This window comes from Lynx rufus, unplaced genomic scaffold (assembly GCF_022079265.1).
Source record: "Lynx rufus isolate CCGP_SWC_20201006 ecotype Redwood Valley unplaced genomic scaffold, mLynRuf1.p SCAF_2, whole genome shotgun sequence".
Classification (NCBI taxonomy): Eukaryota; Metazoa; Chordata; class Mammalia; order Carnivora; family Felidae; genus Lynx; species Lynx rufus.
Genome location: NW_025814834.1, coordinates 209,105,305 through 209,127,485, shown reverse-complemented (window position 1 = coordinate 209,127,485; position 22,181 = coordinate 209,105,305). Strand labels below are relative to the sequence as shown.

The window sequence follows — 22,181 nt, the reverse complement described above, 5'->3', positions numbered from 1 at the left end:
CCAATAAATACCACTGTGGATCGCCATCCCCACAAGATTCAAGCCCAGGTCTCCCCACCTTTCCCCAAGTGCACATATCCTGCTTGTACTAGAATCATTCATTCATTCATTCATTCACCCAACGAGTCCTCTGAGCATCTCCTAAGGAACGTAGGCTACCACAGTGAAGGCACAGAATAAATGATCCTGCACCCAGGAAAGGACAGACCCCTCCCTGAGTGGGCCATGATGGAGGAGGGGCCTTCCCAAGGACACAAGGCAGGAGGAGCCCTGGGGACCAAAGGAGCAGCATCCCATCGGCCTCCCCCCCCCCCTCCAGCAAAGAGCCATCTGAGGTGGGAACCAGGCAGCGTTTGATCTTTTCCTCCTCAGTCTCATCCCACCCCGCCCCCACAAGCCCGGGGGCCTGCAGGGAAAGTTAGTCTGGGCTTGTGGGCTTCCCCTGGAACTCGTGGCCAGCCGGGAGCTCCAGGCAAGCTGGAGCCGGGCGCCAGCACCCCTCCCCCCTTTGATTTGTTCAATGAAAATGCTTTGCCGGTTCCATAGATGCTCGGTTGTGATAAGGTAATTGTGCAAGGGCGCAGTCTACAAGCCATTAACGCTGGACTCCTGCAAATTGAACTTGGAGTAGTGATCTAAAGGGGCCAGCGCGGGCAGCCCAGAGCCATCGGGCACTTGGTCTTTTGTTCGGGCAGCTGGGAGCTTGGGAGGAGACCTCCGTCCTCGGGCTGCCCAGCGGTTGCAGGGAACAGAAATGCCGGCTGCTCACACACCTCCAGCCCCGCCTGTCTGCAGGTGCGCGGTGCACTCCCGCGTGCACACCTGTGGACACGCACACTCACCTGCTCTCCTCGCCTCTTGCACAGGTACACAGGGGCTCTCGGCCTCACCTACGGCCGCACGCGCACTCACGCGCACGGTCCCCTCCGTCTCACGCCGTCCCCGGGAGGCCACCCCAAAAAGAAACCTTCTCTCCGTCCCACGGAGGCCCCTTTGCCCCACACCAGGAGTGAAAAGGAGAGAGGGGTTGCTGGGCAGAGGGGAGGCTTCTACGGATGTCGGGGAACACGCTGCAAAGATGGCCTTGGTTGCCTTTCTGGAAGCCAGTGGAAAGCAGTTAGCAAGAGGCAGAGGCCCAGAGGAGGAAAGAGAAGGAAGTGGAAAAGGAGGCAAAGAGAGGAGGTGGAGAGGGGAGGGGAGAGGGTGGAGGAAGGCCAGGAAAAAGCATCACTGAGATTCTATGTAGCGGTCTGCCGGGGAGAAGTCTGACTGTTACCATTACTGCTGTGATTTACCTCGGGAACTGGAACCCAGCCACACTATTTTCTTTTGCTCGGAAAAGAGAAAACGCCAAGCAGGAAAACATCCTAGTTTCCCTCTCCTTCCTATCCCGGTTGGAGCAGATATCTCAAGGTCGCTCTTCTAAGAGTGCTACTACTTACGAGAGAAAAATAGTAGCAGAAGGTTGGGGGAGTGGGGGGAAAAGGTGTTCTTTTTCAAGGGTGCCTGGCATCCGGAACCGGAGCAAGCCTCCAGAAGGTCCTTTGTTCATGGATATTCTATTTCTCTCCCCACCCCCACGCCCACCCCCCTCCTCTCTCATTATCAAACATTTGAAGACGGAATAATTCCATTTGTTGACGTCTTTGGCCAGAGCCTCTGAAAATGCAAAAGGCCCCGCCGAAATCAGGACCCCTGGTTTTCAAGGTGGATTTATCACCCTTTAAAGGAAGATTCCTTGGGTAATCGCTTTCAGAAAGTGCTCATCACACAGGGATCTGAAATAAAAAGAGTGTCCTCTCCCTTGGGCTGGGGGGGAGGGATCCCTGGCCACTGCCGGCAGTGAAAAGGAAGCCTCAGTTGTGGCCCTAAGTCTCTCATGCGTCGGACCCATCAATTCACAGTCTGGGGCTGAAGCAGCCAGAGAAAGGCCAGCTTCCCCAGGCCGATGACACACTGAGGTCTTGCTCCAGATCCTTAGGCCTCTTTCCCACTTGGAGGGTTCATCTGGGGAAATTGGGAGGAGGAATTCCATGTGCCTTGTCGTCGCTCTTAGAAAGGAGGTGCTGGGGGCAAAGCGGGGGTGGGGGGCAGATAGGAACTCAGACCAGACAGGGAGAAGATGGAGGTAGGGGACAGTTACTTACCCAAGCCATAGAGCACCAGGACCCAAGGAATTTCTAGAGGGAGCGGGTGCCACAATCATGTTGGGCTGAGCCTGGAGATGTCCCTTTTGAGACAGCCTGAGGGGGTGCTGGAATTATGTTGGGTTGAGCCTGGAGATGCCCCTTTTGAGACAGTCTGAGGTAGATGCAAAGCAGAGGAGGGACCCTTCTGGAAGGTCTTTGCCCAACCCCACGTGGACCAAAGGGGTCCCCCAGGGATTCAGGTCTGAGTTATAGCCTGGTGCACAGTGGAGGCCCCTACATACTTGAGCACACCATGGAGATGGGGGAGGCAGGGACGGGATGAACAGATTGAGAGAGGAAACCCACTGGGGAGAAGTCAGAAAGGCAAGGAGGAAAGGGGGTGGTGACAAAAGAGAGATAGAGGGGGCGCATGAGACAGAAAAGTCTGTGTGTGTGTGTGTGTGTGTGTGTGTGTGTGTGTAAGAGACAGGGAGAGACAGAGAGAGACAGGCAGATCAAGACCAAGAGAGAAGAAGAGGGAGGGAGAAAGGAGCAGGGAGAGAGACAGATTAGGGTGAGGGCTTGAACGGGAACTTTCCAGGCCAAGAGTCCAGCCTGACACACACGAATGGCTGGCGGTCTTTGCAGTTGATTAATGTCTGTGTGGGGAGTGAATTTGGGCAAGGGGGTGAGCCAGGGGAACTGAGAGGAGAGGGAAAGATCCCCCCCCCGCCACCTCCAGCTGCAGCCGCCAGCCCCAGTTCCCAGGTGAACCCCCCTTTCCCCTGCTGGATGTGAAATTGCCATTTCACCCCGCCACACTTCTTAATTGTTGCAAAAATCATTTGTGAAATTGGTCTCCAACAGGCGAGAACGGCCACGCTCATTCTGACAGACACCCCCCTTCCTCCCCCTCCGCCTGCCCCGCGGGAGCCCACGGAATCCCCAAGCTGCGAATACTCAGGGTTGGTGCCGCTAGCACGGGGTTTCGGGGAGCCTGCTCGGGGCCTCCCTCGCGACTGGGCCCACAGCTCAGTCCTCTGCATGGCACGGCGGGGACCGTGCCAAAGGTTAGGTGGCCCCCCCATGGAGCACCTCGAGTTCGATGTCCCCAGCCGCAGCTGGTGGGCCCTGACCCCAGGAGATGCACGCGCGCGCGTGGGCCCGGCGGCGAAGTCAGCAAGGAGGGACCGACTCTTCCAGCCTCCACGCCAGCGCGCCCCAGAGGCCTCTCTTCGCCCAGGGAACTGACCCAAACACACATTCACACCTTCTTGACAGCTGACACAGCATGGAAGCGACTCTAAAACCTAAACACAGACAGAGACCTTCACTTAGAAGCAGTCGCGTACTCAGACTGGCCCGCAAGCCTACGAGGAGCCTTACACACAAGCCGACCTCCACCTAGAGACACACAGGGGCTTAAATTCACACACAAACACACCCCTCGGTCCACCCACAGACGTAGAGAACCGGTGCCTTAAACGCTTCCTCGCCAGGATGGAAGTTACTGATGAATGAATGAATGAATGAATGAACGTACACTATATTATAAGTATCTCTACGAATGAGTGTATATTGTGTGCATATCTGTATGTGTATATCCATACACACATGCATACGTGCATACATAAAATATACAGCCACTTCCGCAGGTCCCGGGCCAGACCCTCCAGCAAGACAAGATGTAAAGGGACCCCAAGTGTAACTGGACTTCCCCAGACACATACACGGTGGCCTCAAACTTCATCTCTCAGTCCCTCTCCTCAGGGGCAATGGATATAGCAGGGTAGCACCTCTAACGAAGAAAAGAGCCCAGAAAACCTTGTCGGGCCCCTAAAACTCAGGCCAGCCTGGTACCCGGGCCTGGGCAAGTGCAACCTGGATTCCCCCTTTCCAATTCTAAAGCTACCTGGCCTCCCCCTCATCAATTCTGGAGCCGCTGGAAGGTGTGGGTTTAACAGGTTTTCTGTAGGCCCCCATTCCCAGAGTGCCTCCCCACCAAGAGCCTGATGAGCCCTCCCCACCCCCCCCCCAAGTGCTGGGACAGACAGGAGAGGAGGGAGTCTGTCACATGCTGAGAGGGGCAAAGGTCACAGGTGAGGAAAAGGGGAGGGGAAGGGGGCACACTAGGGCCAGCCCGAGGAGAGCCCCCCAGGCCAAGACGAGGCTGACCCCAGGACCCGGAGAGGGCGGGCAGGGGGCGGGCTGCGGGGCGGGGGCCGAGTTGGAGGGCTGGGTTTATTTTATTGTATTTTGCCTCCAGCGCTGGGCCGGAGACACTCTTTCCCGAGGGAGACAAAAGGCCTGCTGTCCTGGCGTCCTGCCCCGCTGGGAGGGCGGTTCGCCCCCAGGACTCGTGTCCCGGGGCAGGGGCGTCTGGCCACTCCGGCCGGGGATGGGGGGGGGGAATCACCACCCCCACTGCTGACCCTTTAATTGGGGCACTTCCCCCTGTAAATTCTGAGGGGGGGGAGCTCAGAATTGACGGGCTCCCCGTGGCACCAAGACTCTCCCCCCCAGATCCGGGGCACCACGCTCGCTGTCAGCCTCCGGGCACCAGACTGCCCTCGGAAGAGAGGTTCTGGGTCGTGGCCAGGGTGCCTGAAGAGGAAGGCAAGTTTAAACCCGGCTGCAGCTGGGTGAAGGGAAGGGGGAGACGAGGGGAGAAGACGCAGTCCCTAATATTTGGCACGCCCAGTTTTCTAAGCACTCTGGGCGGCTGGGAGCCGCGGAAGGCTGGGCGAGGACCCGCCACTGGGGCGCGGACGTTATTTCACAGAGAAAGTCATCAACCCTTCTCCTGAAGTCACCCTAGGCCGCTCGCCCGAGTGGCCCCACTGGCGGAGATTTCAGAACGTGTGAGAGACATGGAGGAGATCCGCAATCAGCCCACTCTGGCCCTGGGAGGCCAGAGAAAAGGCGAGAATTCAGCGGAGCCGCCAACCCTGCAGCAGACATTCCCAAGCAGCCGGGACGCCGAGAGGGGCCGTGGGCGACCAGGGGGCTGGGCGCTCGGCCGCTGTGGCCCATTCGTCAAAAGAAGACACTTGCACAAAGTTGGCCCCCTCCCCTTCCCTTCTGCCCCCTTCCCCCAGCCCCGGGGCCTCGCTCCCTCTGTGTTAACGGGCGGTTCAAATTCTCCCCCAAAAACCAGGTCGAGCCGGGGATTAGAAAAGAGAGAGAAAAAAAAATATTCCTTGGCGATTTCTTTTCGTTATTGGTCCTCGCCTCCCTTCCGCCCTGGCCCCCTTTTCCATCTCATGAATAAAAGAAAAGTCCGAACCTATCAGATCTCGTTCGCTGCCTCCCCCCCCCCCGCCGCCGCCACCCCCGTCCCCCCCACTCCTCCTAGTACTCCAGCACTTTTGCACAACTTACCCGGCGGATCGCTCGCCCCCTCGCTTCCCCTCTTGCCTTCCCAACCCCGTCACCCCCAGTCGCCTCCCCTCCAGCCCCGAAACTCCGACAGAGCCACCTCGTCCCCTCCCCGAGCCTTGTGGGGGGCGGGGGGCGAAAGCCGGTGCGCGAGGGGGACGTGAGTGTGGTCTGCAGCGAGGCGTGGAGGGGAGCGCAGGGAGGGAGCGGGCGAGCGCGGGAGTAAATATATAAATAAATACGGGCGAGATCCCACTCGGCAGCCTCTCGGCTCAGAAACTTTGGCCCGGAGCGCGCGAGCGCGCACGGCCGCCCGTCCGAGGCCGGGCCCTGCCTCCGGCCGCGGCTCCCCCCTCCCTGCCCCAGCCCCGCTCCGCCGCCGGCCTCGCCTCCCGGTTCTGCCCGGCGCATCCGCCCGCACAACTTCTGGCCGAGCGGAGCGGGCACAGGCGGACTTGGGGTTGGCGTGTTTGTTTGTTTGAACTTCCCTGTCGCCACCTTCCCCCCCCCCTCCCGACCGCCCCCCTCCACCAACCTCCGCCCCCCACCTCGCCCCCCTCCCCAGCTTCTGGACGCGAACGGCTGCAGCCGGGGGTGGGGGTGGGGGCAGGGAGCGCGTGCGGAGAGGGGAGGAGGGGGAAGAGGTTAAAAAAAGCGAAGTGGCAGAAGAAGGAAAGAAAGAGAGCGCAGCGGGGGTGAAGGGAGCGGACGGGCAGCGATTTTTGCCGACTCTGGACTCGTCCCCGGCGTGCGCGAGAATGGCGGCCCTTCCCGGCACCGTCCCCAGGATGATGCGGCCGGCGCCCGGGCAGAACTACCCGCGCACCGGCTTTCCTCTGGAAGGTAAGAGCGCCTCCGCGCCTCCGCCGGGAGCCCGGGGTCCGCGGAGACGCAGCCATCTCCAGGGGTGGCGGCGGCGCCAGCGGCAGCGGGGCGGGAGGAGGGGGGGCGCGCTCCCCGTCTCATCTGGGACGGAGTCCGGGCGCTGGACCCCGGAAGTTTCCGGGGCCGACACTTGTCCGTTTCTGCGTGGCTTTCGGTGGCCGGCGGCCCGGCCTCAGGTCGCGCGGGCCCTGGCCTTCCTCCGCCGAGCGGAACCCGGGGCAGATTTCGGCCCCTAGGAAACGCCAGCTCTTCGTGAATTTCAGCTCGTTCCACTATTTTCAGATACTTCCCTCCCCCCCCCATAGTTTCTAGCAGCTCTCCTGCGTTCGCCCCTGCAAGCGCGTCCTACTCCTCGTTCCGAATTGTTCTTTTTTGTTTGTTTGTTTTCCCCACTGCTGGGATGGTCTTCCAAAACCCCTTTTATTTCGAAATGCCGACAGCATGTGGATAGTGTGTGTGTCCAAACCAGGAAGGTTCTCCGCTTCTTCCAAAGCAACAGTCAGAAACTCCTGCTCTTGGGGTCTGGAAACAAACTAATGCGAAATAATCGATAGCAACGATTTCCCCCGGCCCCACCCCCACAACTTTTCACTTGGGCTTCGGAACTCTGGAACTCTCCTGGGAGGGGACCCCGGGACGGGGAAAGTGCGCGATTCTGTAATGCGTCCTCCCTAAAGAAATACCCAGCGCCGGGGCGAGCAGGGAAGGACGCAGCGTGGACGGTTCCCGGCTCCAGAAAAGGGTGCGAGCGGGCTGCCGAGACCCTTTCCTGCGGGTTTTTTTTCTTTTTTTTTTTTTTTGGCTTGGTTTTGTGTTGTGTTGTTTTCTTTCTAAACGGATGGAAGGCCTTCAACCTGTCAACCGAGGGATCGCTGGGCTTCTGGGGGCAGGTAGCCACGGTGTCACACGGGACACCACTTTCATTTTTTAATTACTCTTCTGGTAATTGTATGAGCCCCCTTGTGCGCGAGGAAGGGGAAAGGAGGCGGGGAGGGGATGGACGGGCAGGCAGCCTGCGATCTGGGGAGGGAGGGGTCCCTCCGGCAGCGGGCCGGGCGCGGGTCCCTGCATTAGACAGAGGCGAAGAGAGTGGCTCCGTGATCAAGTGCGCGCGAGCAGCCACGCAGGCGGGAGAGCGCACAAGCCCGGGGATTTGCCGTAACACTCTCCTGTAGCGAATGCAAGTGAAACAGGCGGCCGAGGACGCGCAGCGGATTAGAACAATATTTGCCCAACATGACGGAGAATACTGAGGAGAGCCGAGCGCCGGTCGCTAAAGAGGCTCTTGAATATAAAGTTGGGCGCTCGAGAGCTCTCCAGTGCTAATGGCATATCCCGCCACGGAGACCGAGTGACTCTGACTTGGCGACGCACGATTTCTGATTAAATCCGAGGGTGGCTTCAGACTCCTACTTTTGCAAAGAGAGGTGGGGGGGGGGCCGGGAGCGCGAGGAAGGAGGCGGTAGGAACAGCCGGGCCTCTTCTCGCCTCCTCCCTTCCAATTATACCGGCAGCTCCCTCCACTCGGGCGGCTGTGAAATCGTTCTAATCTGCCAGATCTCCGCAGCCGCCGAGTCCCCAAATTGGGGGGATCGAGGCCGGATTAGTGCACCGGGTGTCCCCCAACCTTCTGGGAGGAAATTGTGTACACTTTGCATTAAGGCTTCTGAGGAGCTCTCCCCTCCCCAGCATACAGCAGGGACTGACCGCCGGGGATGTCTGTCTCCCAGGTTCCCAAAGTCACCCACACCCCGGGGGGGGGGGGGACTCTGGCCCATCTGTGTACCAGCCTCTCAGAGCCCACAGGGACAGTTCATGGATTTCTGAAGCCAACTAGTATTTGATTTGGAAGCTTGGAGCATCCCTCCAGATCTCCCCAAAACGAAATTAGAGCTTTGAGAGGGGTTGGAAGCAAGGAGAGTCCCTCAAGGGACAGCCAGGTGACCCCAGAGGCAGGGACCAACGGCATCATGTCACCAGTCCCTCGACTGTTCAGTTAGAAGTTGGACGGCTCTGCCAGCCCAGGCCAGAGCAATAAACACTGGTAATTAACCAGCGCCTTCTGGCTCCCTCCAAAATGGATCAGTCTTGACCACCTAGGGCACGGAGCGGACCAGAGGGGCCACATCTCACCCGCCAGTGGCCTCTTTAAGAGGCAGGCAGACCTGTGGCCCAAACTGCATCCCGGGGGACATTGGTCCCAGAGACTCCAAGACTCCATCAGCCTCTTGGCTCTGTCCCCTCCCTCCCGTCCTCAGAAGCATCAGATCCGTCGTCCTCATTCCCCATGGTGTGACAGGAGCAGGGGCACGCGGCGTCTGGGGGACTGTAGCAGCCAGCCGTGACTCCCCCCTCCATCCTTGCAGGACCTTCTCTGAGCTTTATGACGGTTTTCGCCTGACCTCTGTACTGCCTGGGCTCCAAATGTGTGTGTGTGGGGGGGGGTTCAGGGATCCTCTGTCAGGGGTCTTGGGGCTCAAATGAGACCAGCCAGGGAGGTGTGCTCAGTGTCTCCTCCCCATCCTTACCCCGTGCCTCTCTCCTTCCCCATCTGCCCTCCCTTCTCCAGTGTCCACACCACTTGGCCAAGGCCGGGTCAATCAGCTTGGCGGGGTCTTCATCAACGGGCGACCCCTGCCTAACCACATCCGCCACAAGATAGTGGAGATGGCCCACCATGGCATCCGGCCCTGTGTCATCTCCCGCCAGCTGCGTGTCTCCCATGGCTGTGTCTCCAAGATTCTCTGCCGCTACCAGGAGACCGGGTCTATCCGGCCTGGGGCCATCGGAGGCAGCAAGCCCAGAGTGAGTGTCTTTGCTGCGAGCCCGCAGTCGGCCTTCCCACGGTTGGGGGATCCTGGCCGTAGCCCCTCTCAATGCCCTCCATCATCCAGTATCACTGGGGAGTCCGTACGCTTCCTGTGAAAGTACAGGGGGAGAGTGTCCTCACCCCCAGATAGCTCCCTCCTTACTTGAATTTCTAGTGGACGGAGATAACTGAGGTTCCAGGTTGCCCAAGACTTGGGGGCCCATGAGTCATCCCTGGGCCGTCCCTATGTCTGCCCCATCCCCTCTCATCATCCCAGACCAGGGAAAAATCTCCCCTCTGTCTTGCCTGAAATAGTGAAAGGGAGATCCTAGGAGTCCTAGTTAGCTTTTTATTTTATTACCTATCACTTCCCTGGGCCCTCAGTCAGCTGCCTTCCTGGGAACCAGGCTCAGGTTTTGTGAAGGGATAAAGCCAATCTCAGAAGGGGGCGGTGGTGGGGGGGGGATGGGAACCAGCGCCACCAGCCTGGCCTGGGGCTCTTGGGAGGTTGATATTAAAAGTATCTCCCTCCCCCCACCCCATCTTTCCACTCCTGCTCTCCCACCTCCACCTCTGAAGCAGGTGGCGACTCCGGATGTGGAGAAAAAGATCGAGGAGTACAAGAGGGAAAACCCAGGCATGTTCAGCTGGGAGATCCGAGACCGGCTGCTAAAGGATGGGCACTGTGACCGCAGCACGGTGCCCTCAGGTGAGAAGACAGCTGAGACGGCGGAGTCTGGTTCAGGCTCGGGGTTCGGGGCTGGGGGTGGAAGAAAGAGGACAGGAGGTGCTGAATGACGCGGAGCTTGAAGGAAAGTTGGGGGGAGCAAGGGGGACAGGAGCGTGGAGAGAGTTGGGGCACAGGAGGGACTCAAAACCAAAAGGAAGATGAAGCCAGGGAAGAAGGAAGGAGAAGAAAGTTCCGAAAGAGAGAAGAGGAGGAGGTAGGAGAGAAGGAGGGATGGATGGACAGAACGGAAGGAGGGACGGAAGGGGCAAAAAGTTAATCCTATAAGGCTGGGTGATAACAGGAGCTCCCTGGGCACTTTCTGCGGGAAGCGGCCTAGGGAGATGGGTCCATCCTAGGAGGGTTGATCTCGGGTGGGCTCCCTGGACCCCTTTCCCCAAGTCACAATTTCTGTTTCGTTAGTGCCACCAGCCAGCAACGGGCCCCAAATGTGGGGGCCTTCCAGCATCCTGCCTTGTGAGACAGAAAGCGGCCTGGGTTGTCCGTGTGCAGGGGCACGTGTGCAGGGGCGGCCAGGCACGCAGGGCTGGGCCGCACACCTGAGTGTGGAGACCGCAGCACAGGGGCTGGAGGGCCTCCGGGAAGGCCCTGGGGGAGTGGGTGTGGGTGTGAGTGTATCTAGGGGATGCGCGGGTGTAGGGCACAAGTGTGTGCAAGGATGCGTATAGGAAAGCCACCATGAGATGCCCCAGGTGGGTCAGCTTCCCTAGCGAGTGACTGTCCTTAGGTAGAGACGCTTAACCGGGGAGGGGGGCAGCGGGTGTGAATCTCATTGCCGCGTGTTGGGGGGGGGGCTGCGGGGCTTTCTCCCAGGGGCCCAGGTCGCGCCGGGCTCCGCTGCCCCAACGACTTATACTCGCTCTTTTGCCTTTGAATTTCTGAGGTTTAGTGAGTTCGATTAGCCGCGTGCTCAGAATCAAGTTCGGGAAGAAAGAGGAGGAGGATGAAGCGGACAAGAAGGAGGAGGACGGCGAGAAGAAAGCCAAGCACAGCATCGACGGCATCCTGGGAGACAAAGGTAGGGAGCCTCCCCGGGGACGCCACGGCGGAGCCGCGCGTCCCCATGCGCCAGCGTGCGGGCCGGTGCTGCGCTTCCGCCGCCCGAGGCTGGCGACCGAACTTCAGCGGGAGGACGCGAAGCCTCCGGGGGGGGGGGCGGGGGGGGGGCAGCCGGGAGCCCCCTCGAGGGTTTGCCGAGAGCGCCCCCTCGGCGCGCCCGGGGCCAGGGCAGGGCGCGGAGCCGGGGCGCAGACGGACCCCGCCTCCCCGGGGAGCCGTAGGCAGGTTGGTGCACTGCGCGCCGCCGAGTGCGCGAGGCCCGCGCGCAGGGCCTCGCCGAGCCCTCCGGCGCGTGCGTCCTCCGGCGCTGGCGTTTTGGCGGCTGGTCCCGGCGTGGATCTATTATTTATAGGAAACTTGGGCAAGGGCGGGGGGGGGGGGGCGAGGAAGGAGGAGCCGGCCCGCGGCTCCCTAAATGAATTTGTTAACCAGACCCGCACACGCTCTCTAAACGGTCCCTTGAAACCCTGCCTGACAGTTGACTGACCGCTGCAATCAATAAAAATTAGCGAGGGCCGCGTGGGCCGCCGCCGAACCCTCAGCCTCGCGTTGTCAGGGCGCGCGGACCGAGGCAGCGCCGAGTGGGTGCAGACGGGCGCACGAGGCAGAGGCCAAGTTCCCAGAGGCCCGGGGTGGGGAGGTCTCGGGCGAGGAGAAAGATTCGGACGCTCCTCGCACTCTCCCCACTTTTCAGCGCGGCTGGGCCGCTGCCGGGAGTCTGAGCCTGGCGCCCGGCTTTTTCCCCGGATCTGCCAGGGAAGGCATTTATCTTTCAAGCGCCTGCACGCCCCGGGAAAGGGGGGCGTGCTTTTGTTTATTGACGGGGGGTGCGGGGGAAGTTTCGGGAGAAGGGGAAGTCTTTCTCATTACCCCCTCCCCTCGGAGTTCTCTCTGAGACTGCGTCTTCCGTGGGGGCATGGAGGAGAGACAGAAAGACAAGAGCCAGAGCTGGGGAGGCTGGCTGGGGAGAAGAAGCAAGCCCCCCAGCAGGAATGCGGGGCCGGGGCAGGGGTGGGGGGCTGCAGGCAGGCAGACAGCAAAGACAGTGCTCCTGTGAACCAGCAAAACAGTAGCTTTGTGGAAAGTGGGGAAGCGCCCCGAACCTGGGAACTTGGAAGGAGCACATTTGGCTGGAATTTCTTTGCAGAGGTTTCTCGAGGTACCTCCCTCCTTGCGTCCTGCGAACTCCCAGCCCGGGTCTCTCCCCAGTTTTCAGCAGGCTCTCCCAACCTTGAAGATGAACTTCAGAGACAAAGCCCGCTTCCAAAGACAACACCCAGGGAGGCCCAGCCCCCACTGGCCTGGTGGAGGGGGAAGGTGGGAGGAGGGGCAGGGGCAGCCCCTTTGAGTGCAGCCTAGAGCTGGGGAAGGGGCGGGCTATTGACATTCAGGGCCCCAAGTGGAGCCCAGTCCCGCCAGGGACAAAAGGGCGAGGGAAGAAAGGGAGGGAGCCGCGCCTGGCACCCCGCTGCGCCGGGCCTGTCGCACAGCCTCAGGTCTGCAGTGGGAAGGGGTCCTGTGCCGCCAAGGAGCGCCTCTGGCTTGGCCCAGGCGTCCCTGAGCCCTGCGACCCCCTGTGGGGGGACCCACTCCTTACTTCAGTTTGTAGCAGAAAGGGGCTTAGGGGCACTTCCTTTTTTTGTGGGGTGGGGCACATTGAACTTGAAGGGCTCTTTTCTGGTGCCTTACCACACGGCGGACGCCGTTTCTGGGAGGTACGAGGGAGAGGCGGAAGGAGGTTTGGTTTTATTTGGAGAGACTTTAGGTGTGCGTGTGTGTGGCTGGGGTTTGTCCAGTTCGGTCTGTCCTGAGAAAGAAGGAAGGGAAGGGGATAGAAAGGGTGGGCTTTGGGGAGCCCTCCGCCTCCAGGGAGGTCCTGCGCTTCTGGTGTTGGTCAGGGCTTACGAAACCAGCTAACAGGCAACTTCGCTGCAGAGAGGATTTCCCTGCAGCACAACCAGGAAGCTCCAGTTCTCCAGGGGTTTGCGGGGAGGAGGCAGAGAGCACAGGAGCTGAGTCTGGAGAGGAGTTGCAGAAATGAAATGGCACCCGTGGGTCTGGTATCCAGAAAGCCCAGCAGTTTTCTGAGTGACAGTGGGCATGTCGGGCGCCGGGACTGTGGGCTGGGTGGCTGTGTCAGCGCATGTGACTCTCCGTGTGGCTCTTTGCCCGTGGCCCTCTGGATCGTGGTGCCGTGGGGCTGTATTCTGTGCAACCCCGGTTCCGTGTGGCTGTGCAGGGTGGTCGTACGTGGGTGTGAATGGGCAGAGCGACCGTGGGGATGAGTGAGGGTTGCCTGTCCATCTGGCGACAAGTCACATCAGCCCCCTGAGTACCTGGGCAGGCATCCCAGGCGACCACCCCCCCCCAGTGGGAACCCCTCTCCTCTCCCTCCTAGGCCCCGGCCATCAGCTTCACGGCCAAGTTAGAGGTGAAAAGACCCCTTAACCTCCACCCAAGCCGGCCAGGTGGGGAGAGGCAGAGACCCCTCAAAGCGAAGAGCAGCGGGAGGGGTGCGCGCCCACAAACTTTGTTTTGGTTCCTTGCTCTTGACGAACGCTTTCTCCGGGGGGTTGCCCCTCTCGTGGCGGGGAGCCTTGGAAGAAGGGGTTTAAGAGCTCTCCTCTTTAAGCGCTAAAGAGAGATCCCTCCCTGAGTCCGTTTTTCCCTATCGTCCGCTTGGCATTTAATAATGTTAAGACTTATTAGAGCTGGTAATGAAAACTGGGACTCCTGAATAGGAAACTGTGTTGGAGAGGGGTGTAATAGCTTCCAGGCATGGTAAGAAACTATTTATCCGCAATCAGTCCTCACTCTCAGAGTTTGAAGCACAAACGTTAAGTTGAAGGGTTTTAAAGCAGATTAAATTGAGCTTTTATTTCTGTGCACTTTCATCTCTGAACAGCTCACTCCTGCTCCCCTTGGGCTGATATTCATGAGGCTGTTCGTATTTTTTTTTTTTTTTTGCTCTTATCCTTGTTAAGACCGAGTTATTAGGATTGTTGGTGCTGAGAATTTCAGACCGCTGCGGAGAGGGGCTCCGGCCATGCTCTGCTCACCTGGAGAGGGACATGGACAGTTCTTGCCCTCATCCACTTGGACCCTCTTCCCCTCAGCCCTGCTCCGAGGACCAGGGGAGAGACAGGCCGGAGACCCAAGTGGGAAAGGACTGGAGGAGGGACGGAGAAGAAAAAGATTTGCCTAGCCTGAGCCCAGAGAGACTCTGCTGGGAAATTTGATAGGGGTTTGCAAAAAGTCGAGCCATCTCTCTGGGGGAACTAAGGGGGCCAGTGTAAAGAAATGGGGGGGGGGGAGCAATATCAGTAGTAATCAGCACCCCCAAACCTCATGCCTCTGACGTTGCACAAACGTAGGCTGAAACTGACCAGATCAGACGTGGGGCTCCATCTGGGCCTCTGGGGTCCGGCGCCCAGAGAGGTCACGATTAATACGAAATAAGGAGGGAGAGGGGGGACTCACAAACCGAAAAGAAGAGGGTGCATTTTCCTCTGTGGGGGAGAGTGCCATGGTCACAGCCGGGCGGAGACTTTGCTGACTTCCCCGGGTGGGAAAGACCGACCGAGGTGGGGGCCGAGGGGGCTGCTGTGTAAGGCAGATCTGTGTTTCTTTCCCTCTTTCCTTAATGCATTTTTAAAGCCGCGAACGTACAGGTGTGGAGTGGCAAATGACGGAGGAGGATCGGAAGGGAGAGGAGAGCCCCGAAGTGTCGGTTTTAGACACTTGTAAAAAGAGGTGGGAAACAATTTAATTTGGCAGCGCGGATAGCTGCTAATGCGGTTTTCGGTCGTTCGCTACACTGGAGGAAGCTGTTTTGATTGTGTGTACAAGGACCTGCTAAATTTAATTAGGCTCCGGGGGAGCGCATGAATAGGGGAAGGGGGGGCTCGGCTCCCCTCAGCCCACACCGTTTTTTTTTTTTTTTTTCCTTTTTTCCCTTCCCCCGGCTTCACACCTGGAAGGGGCATTGTTTACCGGATAGGCGCGAGCGGCCGAGGCAAAGGGAGGCGGCGCGGAGGGAGCGGGGCCTTGGGAGCGTGAGCCGGAGAGGGGACGGAGATAGTCCATTTATCAAGAAACAATCTGCATTGATTTAAACCAACAAGTTCCCTCCTCTGTAAATGTGTGTTTAGAGAAAGGTAATTGACACTCTACCAAATCAAAGGATTACCCCGGGTTGGCAATCTAATCAAACAGAGTCCAGGCGGGATTTGAGGCTGTTCAGAGTGGGGATCAGCTTCGCATAATGGGGGCTCGGAGGAAGATGGGAGGGTGTCAGGCAATTCCCCGGCTTTAGGCTGAGCTCAGTGGTGAGACCAGAGGGAGAGAGGGAGGGGGGCGAGGCCTCCGCCGCGCCCGGGTGGTGGGGGGATGGGGTGAGCGGAGAGGGGGCGTGCGGGGCGGGGGTGGGGGAATATCCCGCAGGAGGGGGGCTCCCGGCGAGGGGCGAGCCCACACTGGGCTGACAAGACTCCCCCTTTCTTCCCTGCATCCCCCCCCAACCGAAGCCGCGAGAGGGGAAGGAGGGAGCGGAGACTCCCGGAGAACAACAATGAGATCTAACTATTACAAAGGCAAACACTGGCGCTCGCGCGCGCGCTCGCAGCCCCGGAACCCGCGGTAAATAAACAAAGTCGGCAAACTGTTTGCCAGATAAACTCGTGCCTAAATCGAGTGTGACGGGCAAGGAGAGTCGAGACAGAAGGAGATAAGGTTGGAGGGGGAATGAACGAGCATAATCTAATAGAAGACATTTAGCAAACAAACTTGAGACAAGAACAGGGGAGCGGAGGGTAATTATCCGCCCCAGAGAGCGAGGGAAGCCTTCGGGGGGCTGGGGGTGCGGAGGGGGGCCCGGAGCCGCGGGGGTGGGGCGTGTTGGGGAGACGGGGAGGCGAGAGGCCTTTGGGACTCCACGGGGAACCGGGCCAGGGTCCCCAGGGCGCGCAGGGGAAGGCCTTTGGGACTCCACGGGGAACCGGGCCAGGGTCCCCAGGGCGCGCAGGGGAAGGCCTTTGGGACTCCACGGGGAACCGGGCCAGGGTCCCCAGGGCGCGCTGGGGAAGGGCTCGGCTCCCAGATTGAGGTTCCCGCGCCGCTCCAGCCTCCCGGACGCATTTCTACCCGGGGTGGGGGTCCCCCGCCGCGGAGGCGTGCGGGTTTTATGTTCACCTCCGGGCACGCACCGCCACACACACCGGCTGTTTCGAGGCGTTTGTACCTAAAAGACTCGTGTGCGCGGCGCAGCCGTGAAAGGAATTAGATATTTACCAGTTTGAAATAAGCCTGGCTAAGAAGAAGAGAGAAGAGAGAGAGAGAGAGAGACATTGAAAAGACGAGGCTGGCTGGGGGAAGACTTCAAACGAATTCATCATTTGGAATGGTGGAGGGGAGATTTACCAGACAGTATTGGGAAGTTATTTAGATATTAATAACACATTTTCCTGAGGCGCGACCACGGCAGCCATCTGCGCGGCTCTTGGAGCTATTTGGCTGGGTGAAATATGGGCGTCTCAAATGTTGGGAAGAGATAACGCAATCAGGCTATAACCCTGGTCCTAAGACGGCATCGCAGCGTTAAACCCGGATTAACCTCCCCCCACCCCCGCCGCCCCCTCCCCTTTCACAGCTTTCCAAATTTTTCACTGGAATTTACATGGAAGGATTTAAAAGCACATATAACAGTAGCCTTAAAGCAGTAAGGTGATTATTTGGGCTTTTTTTTTTTTTTTAAAGAATGCCTTTCTGAAAATGATAGTTGTCACACATTACATCTTATGTAAATAATACGATATAAAAACATATATATTTTTTATACATAGAGAGTTGAGCAAAGATTTCCTTCCAGGTTGCCTCTTGGGACTTTCTGTTTGTCATCATCAGCAACGTTGATGAGGCCTCGTTCCTAATGGGCACCTAAAGAAACATGAAATGTACAATCACCTAAAGCCAGAGTTCACACCACAGAAGGGGCACAGAAGTGCCTGGTGAGGAGAAGCCTTCCAACTGTTAAGAGCACAGAAGAGAAACCCCAAAGGGGAGATTCTCCAGGGGCTTTGGGGCCTTGAAGGCCATGACTAAGGGGGGGGCACATTCCAGGAATTCCAGGAAAAATAGCTCGTCTCCTTCTCCCATCCCAGACTAATGAGGTAATTAGGAAACCCGGTTGGGGATGGGGATAAGAGGAGATTGGAAGGTGGGGATGCCCCCCTCAGTTTTTACTGTCCTAGGCCTTCCCTCTTCCCCCTCCCCTCCCCCCAACTCTGGCTGAAAGAGGAAAAGGTGGAAATGGGGTCAGCGCTTTCTGACCCGCTCTGGAGCGATTGGCCCCGGCTGGGGTCGGGCAGGGGGAGGGAGGGAACTTGCCTTCCCAAATCGAATCAAGGCAGAACGGTGACCTAAGGGGGAAACGTCGCCATTAGTAGATAGATCTCTCCAAAACTTCAAACAAAGTGGGGTGGGGGTGGGGGGGAAGGGAACGGTGAAGCTGGGTAGGCAGAGGCCAGGCGGGGAAGGGGTCCGCAGGCAGCTCAGGGGGGACCGGGAGCCTGCGAAGGGGAGGGGCCCGGAGGAGGAAGAGAAAGGGTCGAGGGCAGAGGGGAGGTGGGGGCCAAAGGAAGGGGTGTAGGAAAGGGGATATGATATGCCAGAGGGGGGTCGGCTGCACTTGGAACTTCAGCCCCCGGGGAGAGGCAAGGCTTCGCGGCGCTGCAGCCTGGGGAGGGATGGGGGGGGGTTGTGTGCGCCCCAAGCCGTGCTTCCATGAGGCCCCTAGGGCATCCCAAGGCGCCTGGGCGCTCCAGCCTGGCCCTCAGTTGGGCACCTCCAGGAGCCGCAGAGCCCCGCAAGCTTGCTGCGGAAGGGTCCGCACGGTTTCTCCGAGACTGCGGGTCAGCTAAATGGTCCAAGATTTGGTCGCCCGGGCCCTGGCTGTGCGCTGGGCCTGCGCCCAGGTCGAGCCCAAGGGAGGGGTGAGCAGAGACCGGGGAGACACAGAGGCACAGAGGGGGTACGAGAGAGAGGCAGACGGAGGAGAACAGCAACAGGGGGAGGGGAAGAGAGAGAGAACGCTTCGCGCTGGAAAACTGGAGCGAGAAGGACCGAGCGCGGGGGATAGAGAACCTGCCCGGAGCGTTGGAGGGCGCCGAGAAATGCGGAGGGGCCGCGGGAGGCGCGGAGCGGCAGGAAGGAAGACAAAGGGACGCCGAGTCCCCGAAAGGCTGGCCGGGGACGGGCGGGTCGGGAGAAGCCGTAGGCCCCCGAGGCAGCCCGCGGGAGAGCGCGGGCGGAGAGGGCGAGCGCGCGGAGCCGGGCGGCGGCGGGAGGCGGGCGAGCCGCTGTCGTCCTTTTGATCCTCCGCGGCTTCCCCTTATCAGAAGCGCTTTCGGTGACACTGGCACAAAGGCAGTTCATCATATTACAGCGCGGCCCGGCGGCTCGCTGCGATCCCGCCGCTTAATTAGAGGCGAGCGAGTCGGGGCCGGCGGAGCGGGAGGGAGGCCGAGCCCGAGGCGGGGGCCTGGGCGCCGCGCTCCGACCCGGGGCGCTGAGCAGCGGCCGGCCCGAGAGCCTGGTCCAGCCGGGACCGGGAACAAGGGCGGGGGGTGGGGGTGGGGCCCCCTCATTCGGAGCGCTGCCCCTTAAACGGGCCTGTCGGGGTTTCACTGCCAGGAGAGTGAGGCTCCCTGCCTTCGGGATGTTCGCAGCCGCCCCTTCTAAGTTCTCGGCTTTGGGGAAGAAATGGCGCAGGCCGGCATCCCCACTCCCTGGCTTCCCACGCCGCAGACTGGAGGGTGAGAGGGTGAGTAAGGGAGACGTTACAAGGCTGGAGAGCTGAAGGCTTCATGCTGCTCTGGACCCAGTTCACACCCACAGGGTACCAGCGGCCGGAGGGTCAGATTCAGATTCCCCCCCTCCTGCGGCTTGCCCTGTCCCCAAACGATCCCAGCTGCGCCGGGCAGGAGGAATCAGGAGGGGCAGAGGGCATCGTGGTGGGCCTGGGAAGGAAGGGTGCCAGTGTCGGTCCTGTCCCCAACTCACTAGAGTGTAATCTTGGACAACTTGCTCAGTCTCCCTGGCTCTCGGTCTCCTCCTATGAAAGCCAGAGCCCTGGACTAAGTCAAAGATTCTTGTCCTCCTTGGGGGGATCTTAGACCCCTTTGGGAATTGGATAACACCCAACAAACTGGCCAACCACACAAGTTCGTACAGACAGAATTTCGGGGAGCGTATAAAGGGGTCTCTGGGCCTCTGGAGGCCATGCCCCATTGGGAACTTCACACGGGCAGGTTTCCTGGTGACTCCAATATTCTCGAGGGAGTGTCTCTCCAGACACTCCTGGATGAGAGAGCCCGGGATGAGGATCTGGAATTGGAGGAGGGGTGTTGAGGCTGGAAGCCTGCCCTCTATCTGGCCCTTGCTGCTTCCACCCCTTTCCAAAGCATGCAGCAGTATCCACCCAGTCACCCCCATTTGGTTGTTGGAAGGGTCCTTTCTGAGGTTGAAATAAGCACAAATGTGGTTTGTCAAAGAAAGAGAGAGGGAGGGAGGGAGGGAGAGAGAGAGAGAAAGGAAGGAAGGGGGGAAGGGAAGGGAAAGAGGGAAGGAAAAGAAAAGAAAGAGGAGAAGAGAGAAAGGGAGGAAGGAAGAAAAGAAATGAAGAAAGAAACGAAAAGAAAGAATTGTTTCAGAGGGTGAATTTCTTCAATCTGTAAAATTTTGTTGAGCACCTACTATGCATTGTGCCAGGCATTGTGATAAGTGCCCAGGAGCACCTGAGACACCAAGAAGGTCTCTGCCTTCAGAGACTTTTGAGCCAGGTGGTTGAGACAGAAAATAAACACGCCTACGATGAAGAGATGTGCCCCAGCGCATGTGTTTGTGTGCATGTTTACCTGGATCTCTGAGTGCGCCTCGCCCCCTTGCCAGGCTGCCTGTGTGTTTTGGTGTTTGTGAGGGTTGTCTGTATGTCTGTGTGCGCGTGACTGCACGCAACAACAGGATGTGTTTGGGGCCCGGGCTGGATTTGGCAGGCAGCCCCCAACCTGACTTGGGGGGTCACAGGCCTGGAAGACAGGGCACGGGAAGCGCCCAGGGTTCCAGCTAAGAGGAGGAGGGAGGGACGGCCTGGGGCCTGAGCTCCCAAGCGCCTTCCCTGTGCTCTTTGCCACTGAAAAAAAAAAGATCAAACAGCCCCTAGGACAGGACAGAAAAAGGCGTGGGGCGTCCTCCGGAGAAACAGCTTGGAAAACTCCAGCCTGAACTTTTCTGGGGTCTTTTCACGGGACCCAGACCCAGCGGGGTAACAGGTGGAGAGGGTCCACTCTTGGAGGTGGGTTCAAATTACAGTTGTGGGTCTGTAGGTGCCTGGGGAAAGTGGAGAGAAGGTAACATTTGGGGAAGTTTCGTGGGATGTCCTGTGTTGTATATACTTTTGCGCAGAGATTGTGCGTCTGGAATCAAGCGCGCTCCAGTTCTCTGGAAACTTGTCCCACGGTCTGCATCAGATTTATCTGGGCTGCACAAAAATCAGGTTCAGAGTTCATCTCCAGAGCATCAACTTTGGGGTTGGTAGGGGTCAGGGGGAGTTCTAAGGAACCTTCTGGAACTCTGTCATTCCCAGCAGAAGCCTGCAGAAGACCTCCTGTCTCCTGCAGTCTCTTGTAACCACAGAACCAACCCCAACTGCTGGTCCAGTGGCAGAAGGAGGAACCCAGGACTTTCGGGACTGATTTTGTACTAATCCCCTCCCCACCCCCACCCCCGTTCCTCCTCTTTGCAAGTTTTTCTCCACACCTGGTCTTCTGGGTCTTAGATTCACTCTAGGGAGAATGAGAAGTCCGATAGAAAAAAAGAAATTCCAGTGTGTGTGTGTGTGTGTGTGTGTGTGTGTGTGTGTGTGTATGTGTGTGCCCCTGCGAGAAAAAGCTAGGAGATGCCCGTCTGCTTTCTTCTACTGCTTTTTGCCCCCTCCGTTCTCTCCTTCTATTATGGTCCCTCCAGCCGCCTGCAAATGCCGCCCCTCCCATCTTGGGTGATGGGGAAGGTTCTGAATTATTGCGCTGGCATTTTTAGGGTTTACTGGAGGTGCTGGGAGTGAACCCTAAGCAAAGAGGCTCTGGAACCTCCTTTCCTCCCTTGAGGGTCGGATGGTTTCTGGATTGGGACTTTCCCTTCCATAGCTGGTGCAGCTGACACCACGGAGGTGTAGCTGGTGCCCTCAGGGCTGAGCGCCGCAGGGGAGATTAGCCCCCTAATTGCCCCCTTGCGTCTCCCTGCCCCCCCCCCCCCACACACACCCTTCTCCCCTCCTGGCTGGTGGTAGGTTTGAATGCTAGTAGCTCTTCTGTTGCGGAGCCCTGCCTCAGTGACTTGCAGTGGCCAGCCTCAGTTTCCCCATCTGATTAGTGGGCTTGTCAGCCCCTCTCCACCTCCTGGGGCAGGAGGAAATAAGGGCCGGGAAAGCGCCTCAGAAACTGGTCAGCGGGTCCGAGGAGGGGGAGGGGCAGGCTCCAGGGGTTTCTCCTTCCCCGGGCTGACCGCCCGCCCCCCCCCCACTCGGCGCAGTCCCCGCTCGCGCCTCAATGGCCACTTTAGAAATACAAACAACTTTAGAAATAAAGTAACCAAACCCCCGAAAGGGGCTTTGAAGGGGCGAATGCCTGGTGGCGCTTTACTATGGTGTGGGCCGAGGCCCCGGCCTAATCCCGCTTTCATTTTCACCGACGGCCGCGGGGGAAGCGCTCCGGGCCTCCCGGCCCCTCAGGAGGCTGATTAGGCCACAAAGAGCCCCCATTATCCCGAGAAGAAAACCGGGGGCGGCGCGGGGCGGGGGGAGCTGGGGGAGCGGGCTGCCCGCGCTCGGGCTATTGACTTAGTGGATGAAGTCAAGAGCGGGCACGCTGGGAGCCCTGGGGGGGAGGGGGAGGGGGAGGGGGAGGGGGAGGGGGGAGGGGAGCGAGGGGATCGGCCCAGAGCGGGGGAAGGGGCGGGGAGACGGAACAAAACAGGACGCACAAAACCCCACAACAAAAACTAAGCTTCGGGCGAGGGAAGCTGGCGGTGGAGGGCTTGGTCCCTGGGCTTCTGCTGGGTCAGCTGCCCCGGGCGGGCGACCCACGGAGCGGGGTGCGGGGCAAAGGAGTTAAGGCCCGTC

At 59.2% G+C, this 22,181-nt stretch overlaps 1 protein-coding gene across 2 annotated transcripts in view; it reads left to right on the top strand.

Annotated features, from left to right (window-relative positions):
* Positions 1–6,265: 6,265 nt before the first annotated feature.
* PAX7 (paired box 7) overlaps positions 6,266–22,181 on the top strand; it is a 95,761-nt gene continuing 79,845 nt past the window's right edge. The window contains exons 1-4 of one of the 2 annotated variants that reach the window (XM_047085215.1): positions 6,266–6,350; positions 8,962–9,197; positions 9,781–9,910; positions 10,839–10,967. In XM_047085215.1, the coding sequence (XP_046941171.1) occupies positions 6,266–6,350; positions 8,962–9,197; positions 9,781–9,910; positions 10,839–10,967 (580 nt within the window). Of the gene's footprint in view, positions 6,351–8,961; positions 9,198–9,780; positions 9,911–10,832; positions 10,968–22,181 lie in introns of both variants that reach the window. The other variant, XM_047085213.1, reaches the window with a different exon arrangement.